Raw genomic sequence first — 14302 nt, forward strand, 5'->3', positions numbered from 1 at the left:
ATAGTGACCGTACGTACATATTCCAACCAGAAGTCATGGATTGCATGCAACATCTGCACTGAGCTAAAGGCTAGAGCTGCTGCTTTCAAAGAGCGGAACACTAATCCGGACGCTTATAAGAAATCCCGCTATGCCCTCCGACGAACCATCAAACAGTCAAATCGTCAATACAGGACTATGATCTAATCCTACTACACCTGCTCTGACACTCGTCGGATGTGTCAAGGCTTGCAAACGATCACGGATTGCAAAGGGAAACCCAGCCGTGAGCTGCCCAGTGACCCAAGCCTATCAGATGATCTAAATGCCTTCTATGCTCGCTTCAAGGTTAAGAAAACTAAACCATGCATGAAAGCACCAGCTGTTCTGGACGACTGTGTGATTGCCCTCTCTGTAGTTGATGTGAGTAAGATCTTTTTTAAACAGGTCAACATTCAGACTGATTATCAGGACGCGTACTCTGAGCTTGCGCTGACCAGTTGGCAAGTGTCTTCACTGACATTTTTAACCTCTCCCTGACCCCAGTCTGTAATACCTACATGCTTCCAAAATATTTAGTTGTGCCGTTTTAATTTGGGAACGAACACCTGCAGTTTTAATTTGGGAACACCAGTGCGACTAGATTTTTTTGTATTTATTTTTTTAAATCACCCAGGTAGTAATTGATTTAGGCTTCGCGTGCCATAGTCATCGAGTCCTCTTTCTCCCCCTAGCGGCTGTTTTCTTCCAGTTCCCAGGCTATGCACACCAGGCCCCGCCCCCTGTCACTCAAGCAGGCACCACACTGTTAATTCTCTCAGCATGCTGTCAATTCATGCACTCAACACAGATTCTTTCAAATCGAGAACAACGGTCCTTTACACCTTGCCCTCTCTGTTTATACAATTCGTTTTTTGTATCTTGTTCTCTGCAAAAATGCGAGTTAGCTAGTCTAAATATGCATGTACAGTGTCAAGGAAAAAGTATGTGAACCCTTTGGAATTACCTGGATTTCAGCATAAATTTGGCATAAAGTGTGATCTGGTCTTCATCTAAGTCACAACAATAGACAAACACAGTGTGCTTAAACTAATTACACACAAATTATTGTATATTTCTTGTCATTATTGAATACATAATTTAAACATTCACAATGTAGGTTGGACAAAGTATGTGAACCCCTAGGCTAATCACTTCTCCAAAAGCTAATTGGAGTCCGGAGTCAACTAACCTGGAGTCCAATCGATGAGACGAGATTAGAGATGTCAGTGATAACTGCCCTGCCCTATAGAAACACTCACAAAATTTGAGTTTGCTATTCACAAGAAGGATTTCCTGATGTGAGCCATGCCTCGAACAAAAGAGATCTCAGAAGACCTAAGATTAAGATTGGTTGATTTGCATAAAGCTGGAAAGGGTTACAAAAGTATCTCAAAGCCTTGACGTTTGTCAGTCCACGGTAAGAGAAATTGAGAAAGTTTATCACTGTTGCTACTCTCCTTAGGAGTGGCCGTCCTGCAGAGATGACTACAAGAGCACAGCGCAGAATGCTCAATGAGGTTAAGAAGAATCCTAGAGTGTCAGCTAAAGACTTACAGACATCTCTGGAACATGCTAACATCTCAGTTGACGAGTCTACGATACGTAAAACACTAAACAAGAATGGTGTTCATGGGAGGAAACCACGGAAGAATCCACTGCTGTCCAAAAAAAGCATTGCTTCACGTCTGAAGTTTGCAAAAGTGCACCTCGATGTTCCACAGCGCTCCTGGCAAAATATTCTGTGGAAAGATGAAACTACAGTTGAGTTGTTTGGAAGGAATTCACAACACTATTTGTGATGAAAAAAAGGCACAGTACACCAACATCAAAATCTCATCCCAACTGTAAAGTATGGTGGAGGATCATCATGGTTTGGGGCTGCCTCAGGGCCTGGACAGCTTGCTATCATAAACTGAGGAATTAATTTTTCCGTTGATCAAGAGATTTTGCAGGCGAATGTTAGGCTATCTGTCGGGCCAATTGAAGCTCAACAGAAGTTGGGTGACGCAATAGAACAAAGATCCAAAACACAGAAGTAAATCAACAACAGAGTAGCTTCAACAGAAGAAAATAGACCTTCTGGAGTGACCCAGTCAGAGTCTTGACCTCATCCCGATTGAGATGCTGTGGCATGACCTTGAGCTGTTCACACCAGACATCCCAAGAATATTGCTGAACTGAAACAGTTTTGTTAAGAGGAATGGTCCAAAATTCCTCCTGACCGTTGTGCAAGTCTGATCCGCAACTACAGAAAACATTTGGTTGAGGTTATTGCTGCCAAAGGAGGGTCAACCAGTTATTAAATCCAAGGGTTCACATACTTTTCCCACCCTGCACTGTGAATGTTTACACTGTGTGTTCAATAAAGACATGAAAACGTATAAATGTTTGTGTTATTAGTTTAAGCAGACTGTTTGTCCATTTTTCGTGGACTTCAGAAAACAACAAAGGGAGCACCCCCCTATCCACATCGACAGGACACCCCCCTATTCACATCGACAGGACACCCCCCTATTCACATCGACAGGACACCCCCCTATTCACATCGACAGGACACCCTCCTATCCACATCGACAGGACACCCTCCTATCCACATCGACAGGACACCCCCCTATCCACATCGACAGGACAGCAGTGGAGAAGGTGGAAAGTTTTAAGTTCCTCTGTGTACATATCATCGACAAACTGAAATGGTCTACGCACACAGACAGTGTGGTGAAGAAGGCGCAACAACGCCTGAAGAAAATGTGGCTTGTCACCGAAAACCCTCACTAACTTTTACAGGTGCACAATTGAGAGCATCCTGTCTGGTTGTATCACCGCCTGGTACGGCAACTGCACCGCCCACAACCACACGGCTCTCCAGAGGGTAGTGCGTTCTGAGCAACGCATCACCGGGGGCAAACTACCTGCCCTCCAGGACACCTACACCACCCGATGTCACAGGAAGGCAAAAAGACTTGATATCTTTGGCCACTTCAATAAATGGAACACTTGCCACTTTAATAATGTTTACATATCAGGCATTACTCATCTCATATGTATATACTGTATATTGTATCCTTCACTATCTAGTGCATCTTGGCCGCTCTGTCACTGCTCAGCCATATATTTTATACTTATATATTTTCATACCATTCCTTTACTAGATAGTGTGTATTAGGTTTAGTTGTGGAATTGATAGATATTACCTGTTAGATACTGCTGCACTGTCAGATCTAGAAGCATAAGCATTTCACTACACTCACAATAACATCTGCTAACCATGTGTATGTGACCAATAAAATATTATTTTATTGTTGTGGCCAAGATGAAGATCACATCAAATTTTATGACCAATTTATGTAGAAATCCAGGTATTTCCAAAGGGTTCACATACTGTTTCTTCCCACTGTAAGTCTCTCGTGGCTCAAAGTGGAGGAGAGATTGACTTCATCACTACTTGTTTTTATAAGAAGTGTTGACTTGCTGAATGCACTGTGGTGTCTGTTTAAACTACTGGCACACAACTAGGACACCCATGCATACCCCACAAGACATGCTACCAGAGGTCTCTTCACAGTCCCCAAGTCCAGAACAGACTATGGGAGGCGCACAGTACTACATAGAGCCATGACTACATGGAACTCTATTCCACAGTACAACATAGAGCCATGACTACATGGATCTCAATTCCACAGTACTACATAGAGCCATGACTACATGGAACTCTATTCCACAGTACTACATAGAGCCATGACTACATGGATCTCAATTCCACAGTACTACATAGAGCCATGACTACATGGAACTCTATTCCACAGTACAACATAGAGTCATGACTACATGGATCTCAATTCCACAGTACTACATAGAGCCATGACTACATGGAACTCTATTCCACAGTACAACATAGAGAGCCATGACTACATGGATCTCAATTCCACAGTACTACATAGAGCCATGACTACATGGAACTCTATTCCACAGTACTACATAGAGCCATGACTACATGGATCTCAATTCCACAGTACTACATAGAGCCATGACTACATGGATCTCAATTCCACAGTACTACATAGAGCCATGACTACATGGATCTCAATTCCACAGTACTACATAGAGCCATGACTACATGGATCTCAATTCCACAGTACAACATAGAGAGCCATGACTACATGGATCTCAATTCCACAGTACTACATAGAGCCATGACTACATGGATCTCAATTCCACAGTACTACATAGAGCCATGACTACATGGAACTCTATTCCACAGTACTACATAGAGCCATGACTACATGGATCTCAATTCCACAGTACTACATAGAGACATGACTACATGGAACTCTATTCCACAGTACTACATAGAGCCATGACTACATGGATCTCAATTCCACAGTACTACATAGAGCCATGACTACATGGATCTCAATTCCACAGTACTACATAGAGCCATGACTACATGGAACTCTATTCCACAGTACTACATAGAGCCATGACTACATGGATCTCAATTCCACATCGGGTAACTGATACAAGCAGTAGAATCAGATTTTTTTTTAATTATAAAAATACACCTTATGGATCAGCGGGGAATGTGAAGAGACACAGACACACATAAACCTGATAAGACACACATCTACACATGGATTTTGTATTGATGATATGTGGTAGTAGAGTAGTTGCCTGAGGGAACACACTTCATGTATTGTGAAAAGTGTAATGTCATGTAATAGTTTTTTAAATGGTATATAACTGCCTTAATGTTGCTGGACCCCAGGAAGAGTAGCTGCTTCCTTGCCAACACCTAATGGGGATCCATAAGAAATACAAATACAAGGAACCTGGCAAGGGCCTAACATAATGCATATCGCTAACTAGCATTTTTATTTTACCTTTATTTAACTAGGCAAGTCAGTTAAGAACAAATTCTTATTTTCAATGACAGCCTAGGAACAGTGCCTGTTCAGGGGCAGAACGGTACCTTGTCAGCTCGGGGAGTTGAACTTGCAACCTTCCAGTTACTAGCCCAACGCTCTAACCACTAGGCTACCCTGCCACCCCCGTTGAGCACTAGCTAGGACAAAATAAACGTTAGCTGGAATACAGGTTGCTACCACTGGTAGTGAATGGTGTAGATCAGCATGTTATTTGTACAATGTCATGTTCTGAATCAACCTATTCAAAACATTTAGTCTAAATGTAACATCTATTCAAGTTGTCCCTTGGGAAACACTGACCAACACTTTGGTGCGTTTTATGTGGTGCTCCTAACTTTCTGAAGTTAGGAGCACCTGTGCTACCAATGGAAACACTTTAATTTAGAGCCCTTGCCCTCAGACCCAATCACGTGATTAAGGGGGTCAATATTTCATTGGTATCTCATTGTCACAACCAAACACATACGTCACACGAAGACCATGTAGTGTAGAAATGCATGGTTTCTTACATGGGAGTGAATGAATACAGTGAACAGTTTTGAATGTTGACATGTATGGATGGGTATTCAGAGGCTGGTCTGTCATACACCACTCAGACATGTAAGTGGTGATGTTGTACAGTAGAAATTAATGTAGTTTTGAAAAGATTGGCTTACTGTCAGCGTGACCCCTCTGTATACAATATATGGTGTCTCTCTCTCAATTCAATTCAATTCAAGGGCTTTATTGGCATGGGAAACATGTGTTAACATTGCCAAAGCAAGTGAGGTAGATAATATATAAAGTGAATATATAAAGTGAAATAAACAATACAAATTAACAGTAAGCATTACACATACAGAAGTTTCAAAACAATAAAGACATTACAAATGTCATATTATATATATATACAGTGTTTTAACAATGTACAAATGGTTAAAGGACACAAGATAAAATAAATAAGCATAAATATGGGTTGTATTTACAATGGTGTTTGTTCTTCACTGGTTGCCCTTTTCTCGTGGCAACAGGTCACAGGTCTCTCTCTCTCTCTCTCTCTCTCTCTCTCTCTCCGTCTCTCTCTCTCCCTCTCTCTCTCTCTCTCTCTCTCTCCCTCTCCCTCTCTCTCTCTCTCTCTCTCTCTCTCCCTCTCTCTCTCTCTCTCTCTCTCTCTCTCTCTCTCTCTACCAGGGTGTGTTGATGGTGGGCCCACCAGGGACAGGAAAGACCATGCTGGCTAAAGCCGTGGCTACAGAGTGTGGCACCACCTTCTTCAACGTATCCTCCTCCACACTCACCTCCAAATACAGAGGAGAGTCTGAGAAACTGGTTCGCCTGCTCTTTGAGATGGTGAGTCTTTGTGTGTGTGGTCTCTTATGACGGACGAAAAACCTAACGAGGAACAGTCTGAGGCCAGCTCTCACATTTTAATTTGGTTCTGGGTTGGAGAGCGTATGATGTAGGCAGTGCCGCCTCTAGACCTTCGGAGGACCTAAGTCGCAGGTATAACGTTTTGGGCAGTGTTAAAGTAAATTCCCAGCAATTCTACACGTTTTGCCATGTTCATATGACATCTGTATGATTTTGACTAACAAAGTCAATGGGGGGGGGGCCCCCTGGAGGTCAGGGCCCCTGAGCACATGCCCCTGCGTGCCAGGTCAGTAATATGGTGATGATAAGGCCTACTACAAGGTTTATATAGCTGACTAGACTACCTTACCTAAGCAATCCATATTTTTGTCTTTTTTGCTGACGTGGGATAATTGAGTGACTGACAGAACAAGTGGAAAACTGCTGATGCACTACCACATTTTGAAATGACACCTTGTGTATTCTACCTCTCGACAGGGGGGGGGGGGGGTGGGGGGGTGCGCCCTAGAATCCACGGGGCCCTACAGGTCTGCTTATAGGAAGAGGTGGGTCTGGGTGTGTTTTTGTGCTTTTTAAATAACGTTCTTCAGTACCATGTTCTACAAAATGTTGACAATAGAGATATAAAAGATAGAAAGGTATGTCTTAATAGAAGAGACTATTATGAGCATGTTTTTCTTGTTGTTGAAAAGACATTGAAAATATGTCTGTTTGGTTGAAAATATCTCTGTGTGGTTGAAAATATGTCTTTGGTTGAAAATATGTCTGGTTGCTGGGGAATACTCAATGAACCGTTTTTTTTAAATTAACCTTTCTCTCCATTGTGTCCAGGCGAGGTTCTATGCCCCGACCACCATCTTCATAGATGAGATAGACTCCATTTGTGGGAGTCGAGGGAAGTCGGACGAACACGAAGCCAGCCGCAGAGTCAAGTCAGAAATACTGGTACAGATGGACGGTGAGAGAAGTTGAAGGGAAGGAGGAGAGAGGAAGAAGGAGATAGTGGGGCAGAGGGAGAAAGCGAGAGAGTTCACTGATTTCTGAATATGTTGTTTCTAGCTCGGCTGCTGAGGTGTGTTTTTGGGGAAAAGTATCTGACTGTACCGCTTTTGTCCAGATATAGAGAGAGCTATCTGACTGTACCGTTGTTGTCCAGATGTAGAGAGAGCTATCTGACTGTACCGTTGTTGTCCAGATGTAGAGAGAGCTATCTGACTGTACCGTTGTTGTCCAGATGTAGAGAGAGCTATCTGACTGTACCGTTGTTGTCCAGATGTAGGGAGAGCTATCTGACTGTACCGTTGTTGTCCAGATGTAGAGAGAGCTATCTGACTGTACCGTTGTTGTCCAGATGTAGAGAGAGCTATCTGACTGTACCGTTGTTGTCCAGATGTAGGGAGAGCTATCTGACTGTACCATTGTTGTCCAGGTGTGGGGGGAGCTTCAGAGAATGACGATCCCTCTAAGATGGTGATGGTTCTGGCTGCTACTAACTTCCCCTGGGACATCGATGAGGCACTACGGAGACGACTGGAGAAGAGAATCTACATCCCACTGCCTACAGGTGACCTCTGACCCCTCACCTTTTTTTAAATTAAATGTTTACCCCTTTTTCTCCCCAATTTCGTGGTATCCAATTGTTTAGTAGTTACTATCTTGTCTCATTGCTACAACTCCCGTACGGGCTCAGGAGAGACGAAGGTCGAAAGCCATGCATGCGTCCTCCGAAACACAACCCAACCACAACCCAACACAGCGCGCATCCAACCCGGAAGCCAGCCGCACCAATGTGTCGGAGGAAACACTGTATACCTGGCGACCTGGTTAGCGTGCATTGCGCCCGGCCTGCCGCTAGTGCGTGATGAGACAAGGAGATCCTTACCGGCCAAACCCTCCATAACCCGGACGACGCTAGGTCAATTGTGCGTCGCCCCATGGACCTCCCGGTCGCAGCCGGCTGCGACAGAGCCTGGGCTCAAACCCAGAGTCTCTGGTGGCACAGCTAGCGCTGCAATGCAGTGCCTTAGACCACTGCGCCACCCGGGAGGCCGACCCCTCACCTTTTAAACCTAACCTCTGATCTATATCCCCCTGCATACAGGTGACCTTTAACCTTTCAACCCTAACCTCTACCCTGAACCTAAGATGCGGAGATCCTGTTTCATACAGATGTCTTGCACCTATTCTTAAAATGTATCTGTTGTGCAGAATATTCACATTGTTAGCTGTAGGGTGTGTTGTTAACCCACATTCCTGTGTGTGTGTAGCCGTGGGTCGTGCTGAACTGCTGGGGATCAGTCTAAAGGAGGTGGATGTGGCTGATGATGTGGACCTGGCTCTCATCGCTGACAAGATAGACGGATACTCTGGAGCTGACATCACCAACGTCTGCAGGTCTAGCTTTGAACCTTTTTGGGGACTTTAGGCCAGTAAAACAAGGAAAATTATCCCTCGTGGGGACATTGCCCATATACCCATGAGGACAAAATCTATAGAGGTTATGGTAAGGGGTTAGTGGTTAGGGCTAAGTTTAGGGTAAGGGGTTAGTGGTTAGGGTTAAGTTTAGGGTAAGGGGTTAGTGGTTAGGTTCAAGGTTAAGTTTAGTGTTAGCTTAAAGGGTTAGGGTTACAGGTTAGGGAAAATCGGATTTTGAATGGTAATTCATTTGTAGTGTTCTTGAGAGACTGTTCCCATGCCTGACCCTTGTGAGTCGTGACTAGTCGTGCAGCATTGTGTGTGGGAGCTAAGGTCACAGTCATGGCTCTTGGCCAGGGGCATCCCCTGAACACACCCTTTATATAACAGAGTGAGTTGAGTCCACAGAGGGAGAGTGGGGGGGACGGGGGGACGAGAGAGAGAGGGACAACAATGTGTCCTCAGGAGGTCAGGCTTCTGTATGTGACCCATTAGATGTGTGCATTACATTTTAGTTATGCGTACATTCGGAAAGTATTAAGACCCCTTGATGTGATCCACATTTTGTTACGTTACAGCCTTATTCTAAAATGTCTTTTAAAAAAACAATTACTCATGAATAAAAAAAACACAATACCCCATAATGACAAAGCAAAAACAGGGTTTTAGACATTTCTACATGTGGTTTAAAAATAAATACCTTATCTACATAAGTATTCAGACCCTTTGCTATGAGACTTGAAATTGAGCTCAGGTGCATCCTGTTTCCATTGATCATCCTGTTTCTACAACTTGATTGAAGTCCACCTGTGGTAAATTCAACTGATTGGACATGATTTGGAAAGGCACACACCTGTCTATATAAGGTCCTACAGTTGACAGTGCATGTCAGAGCAAAAACCAAGCCATGAGGTCGATGGATTTGTCCGTAGAGCTCCAAGACAAGATTGTGTCGAGACACAGATCTGGGGAAGGGAACCAAAACATTTCTGCAGTATTGAAGGTCCCCAACAACACAGTGGCCTCTATCATTCTTAAATGGAAGAAGTTTGGAACCACCAAGACTAGAGCTGGCTGCACGGACAAACTGAGCAATCGGGGGAGAAGAGAGGAGACCAAGAACCCGATGGTCACTCTGACAGAGATCCAGAGTTCCTCTGTGGAGATGGGAGAATCTTCCAGAAGGACAACCATCTCTGCAGCACTCCACCAATCAGGCCTTTATGGTAGAGTGGCCAGACGGAAGCCACTCCTCAGTAAAAGGCTTGGAGTTTGTCAAAAGGCACCTAAAGGACTATGTCCATGAGAAACAAGATTCTCTGGTCTGATGAAACCAAGATTGAACTCTGTGACCTGAATGCCAAGCGTCACATCTGGAGGAAACCTGGCACCATCCTTATGGTGAAGCATGGTGGTGGCAGCATCATGCTGTAGGGATGTTTTTCAACGGCAAGGACTGAGAGACTAGTCAAGATTGAGAGAAAGCTGATCAGAGATCCTTAATGAAAACCTGCTCCAGAGAGCTCAGGACTTCAGACTGGGACAAATGTTCACCTTCCAACAGGACAACAACCCTAAGCACACAGCCAAGACAACCCAGGAGTGGCTTCGGGACAACTCTCTGAATGTCCTTGAGTGGCCCAGCCAGAGCCCGGACTTGAACCTGATCTAACATCTCTGGAGAGACCTGATAATATCTGTGCAGCGACGCTCCCCATCCAACCGGACAGAGCTTGAGAGGATCTGCAGAGAAGAACGGGAGAAACTCCCCAAATACAGGTGTGTCAAGCTTGTAGCGTCAATACCATGAAGACTGCTGTAATCGCTGCCAAAGGTGCAAACATTTCAAAAAAAATAACTGTTTTCCCTTTGTATAATGCAGAATTTTGGCTTGATTGATGAGATATAATGCAGATTGATGAGGGCAAAAAAACGATTTAATAATATTTAATAAAGCTGTAACGTAACAAAATGTGGAAAAAGTCAAGGGTTCTGAATACTTTCCGAATGTACCGTATCCAGGTTTTTGTGTGTTCTGTATGAAGAACGCCTCTAGCGTTAAATAAACTGTCTCTGTCTCTGAGTGTGCCATGTGTGTCTGCGCCCACAGAGATGCGTCTATGATGGCTATGCGTCGGCGTATCCAGGGCCTCTCTCCAGAGGAGATCAGAGCTCTGTCTAAAGAAGAGCTTCAGATGCCTGTCACCATGGACGACTTCACAATCACCTTGAAGAAGATCTCCAAGTCTGTCTCCGCTGCCGACTTGGAGAAGTACCAGGCCTGGATGGAGGAGTTTGGATCTGTCTAGAGAGAGGACACAGCATCAGGAGTGGAAGAAAGGACTGTAAGAGCAGAGTGGGAAAGGACCAGTGGGGATTGGAGGGGGAGAGGACCAGTGGAGAGGACCAGTGGGGATCGGAGGGGGAGAGGACCAGTGGGGATTGGAGGGGGAGAGGACCAGTGGAGAGGACCAGTGGGGATTGGAGAGGGAGAGGACCAGTGGGGATTGGAGGGGGAGAGGACCAGTGGAGAGGATCAGTGGGGATTGGAGAGGGAGAGGACCAATGGGGATTGGAGAGGGAGAGGACCAATGGGGATTGGAGAGGGAGAGGACCAGTGGGGATTGGAGTGGAAGAGCAGAGTGGGAGAGGACCAGTGGAGATTGGAGTGGGAGAGGACCAGGAGAAAGAGACATGTATGTGAAGTGTAGAGGAACTAGAGGAGGTTGTGACTGGTGAAGAACTAGAGGACAAGAGTGTGAGCCGAGAGGATGGAAGTGTGTAAAGCGGAGACAAATGGACTGGAGTGTTTGGCTGAGATTTTAAAGGGTACATCTCAATAGTCTAAAGATGCTTCCTCTCTTCGTCTCCTTCTCCTCGGCTCTTCATCTCCTTGTCTTCCTCTGTATCTGTTGGTCCATCCATCCATCCCTCCCTCCCTCCACTCACTATACCTATGTGTCTGTGGAGATGGAGTCTAAAATGGCATCTAAAATGGCACCCTATACCCTATATAGTGCACTAGGGGTCAGGTCAAAAGTAGGGCACTATATAGGAAATAGGGTGCCATTTGGGATGCAGTCTGTGAAACTCTTCACAGACGCCTTGGACTGATACTTGAATGGACACCTACAGACACTAACCACCACACACATTCACCAGGAGATGACATGGATCTGAACAGGTTGGTTGAATGGTTCAGCTGTTCGTTTGACCACCTAGCTATCACAGTGTCTGGAAATGTAGATAATACACTGAACAAAAATCTAAATGCAACACGCAACAATTTCAAAGATTTTACAGAGTTACAGTTCATATAAGGACATTTCAGTCCATTTAAATCAATTCATTAAGCCCTAGTACATGGATTTCACATGACTGGGAATACAGATAGGCATCACAGATATATATTTTTTTTTAAAGTAGGGGCGTGGATCAGAACCAGTCAGTATCTGGTGTGACCACCATTTGCCTCAGGCAGCGCGACACATCTCCTTTGCATAGAGTTGATCAGGCTGTTGATTGTGGCCTGTGGAATGTGGTCCCACTCCTCTTCAATAGCTGTGCGAAGTTGCTGGATATTAGCTGCAACTGGAACACGCTGTCGTACATGTCAATCCAGAGCATCCCAAACATGCTCAATGGGTGACATGTCTGGTGAGTATGCAGGCTATGGAAGAACTGGGACATTTTCAGCCTCCAGAAATTGTATACAGATCATGCTGAAACATGAGGTGATGGCGGTGGATGAATGGCACGACAATGAGCCTCAGGATCTCATCATACCCATGGGGCACTCTGTTCACATCGTTGACATCAGCAAACCGCTCGCCCACACAACGCCATACATGTGGTCTGTGGTTGTGGGACCGCTTGGATGTACTGCCAAATCTCTAAAATGACGTTGGAGGCGGCTTATAGTAGAGAAATGAACCTTAAAATATCTAGCGACAGCTCTGGTGGACATTCCTGCAGTAAGCGTGCCAATTGCACGCTCCCTCAAAATCTGTGGCATTGTGTTGTTACAAAACTGCACCTTTTAGAGTGGCCTTTTATTGTTCCCAGCACAAGGTGCACCTGTGTAATGATCGTGCTGTTAAATCAGCTTCTTGATATGCCACACCTGTCAGGTGGATGGATTATCTTGGCAAAGCAGAAATGCTCACTAACGGGGATGAAAACAAAGAGAGAGAATAAGCTTTTCGTGCGTATGGAAAATCTTAGGGATCTTTTTATTTCAGCTCATGAAACATGGGACCAACACTTTACATGTTGTGTTTATATTTTTGTTCAGTGTAGTTAGTATAGCTGTAACTAGTATACTAGTTAGTTAGTATAGCTACTGTAACTAGTATACTAGTTAGTTAGTGTAGCTACTGTAACTAGTATACTACTTAGTTAGTGTAGCTACTGTAACTAGTATACTAGTTAGTTAGTGTAGCTACTGTAACAAGTATACTAGTTAGTCATCACTGATGAACACTACTCACACAGATGTTATTATTGATCACTAAACTGTTGGATGTTATGTGTGCTTATAACCCAGTTCCACAGAAAGAGTCAGTGTAGTAGTGTGTAGGCGAAAATGTGTGTGTGTGTGTGTGTCATATTTCATCTGGAGACACTAACCCTTCTTCAACTTAAGAGGCTCTACGTCTGGGGCGGTACTGATTTTTTTTTTTTTTTAGTTTTTAAAAACTTCATCTCATTCCTTTGCTTTAGTAATGTAATTTTAATTTATATGAATTGTACGAATGTTACGATTCACATTCCTGAATGTTTTAAGTGAAAAGGAAAATGGAATCTTGTCATTGTGTTTTTATTGTCTGAAGTTTTGGAAACACTGGAGAAGTAACAGAGCTGTAGTATGGCTGTATGTCTGAGTCCAAAATGGGACCCTATCGCCTATGTACTGCTTTACATATGACCGGCTCCCATCCCATAGGGACAACAAGTAGTGCACTGTATAGGGAATACAGCCATTTAGGACAGAGTCCTATGGGTTTTTCAAGTAGGCCTAAGACCAAGTCTAGTACAGCACAGGTACAGAGTTGTGAATTAGAGGAGCTAGGCTACCTCACTGTTTGGTGTTTTCACATGTCATTTGTCATTGATCAAAACGAGAATATTAAAGTGTTGACAGATATTCTGTTGTGATGTGATGGGATGCAGGAAGGTGATGGAGGGAGCGAGGGAGGGCGGAAGCAAGGGAGGGAGGAAGGAAAGGGAAATGTGTAATTTAACACATCTGTGTGTTGACCACTGAGCAATACTTCTGTCAACTTGACTGTCAGTGTTTAGTGTAACATCATGACCCATCTCATTACTGTACCCAGTGTGCACAGACTACAATAACCTTTAGCTCACTTAGCTACGCTGTGTATCCTACGTCAGAGAGACGAGCCCCTTTTTACCCAGCCAGAGGACAGAGAGACGAGTCCCTGTCACCCAGCCAGAGGACAGAGAGACGAGCCCATGTCACCCGGACAGAGAGACGAGCCCCTGTCACCCAGCCAAGAGACTGGACACAGCCAGGACAGAGATAGGACAGAGACAGGACTAGGGTTGCTGCGGTGACTATTACCGCCACACCG

At 44.5% G+C, this 14302-nt stretch overlaps 1 protein-coding gene across 2 annotated transcripts in view; it reads left to right on the top strand.

The window, feature by feature from the left end:
• Positions 1 to 13854, top strand: part of katnal1 (katanin p60 subunit A like 1) — a 22384-nt gene extending 8530 nt beyond the window's left edge. For both annotated transcript variants that reach the window (XM_036968167.2, XM_036968168.2), the window contains exons 7-11: positions 6114 to 6272; positions 7125 to 7251; positions 7723 to 7857; positions 8561 to 8687; positions 10819 to 13854. In XM_036968167.2, coding sequence (XP_036824062.1) covers positions 6114 to 6272; positions 7125 to 7251; positions 7723 to 7857; positions 8561 to 8687; positions 10819 to 11017 — 747 coding nt within the window. In that variant the 3' untranslated portion in view covers positions 11018 to 13854. The remainder of the gene's footprint in view (positions 1 to 6113; positions 6273 to 7124; positions 7252 to 7722; positions 7858 to 8560; positions 8688 to 10818) is intronic.
• The last annotated feature ends 448 nt before the right edge of the window (positions 13855 to 14302 follow it).

The sequence above is a fragment of the Oncorhynchus mykiss genome, chromosome 29 (assembly GCF_057628025.1).
Source record: "Oncorhynchus mykiss isolate SJ-2025 chromosome 29, ASM5762802v1, whole genome shotgun sequence".
NCBI classification, from domain to species: Eukaryota; Metazoa; Chordata; class Actinopteri; order Salmoniformes; family Salmonidae; genus Oncorhynchus; species Oncorhynchus mykiss.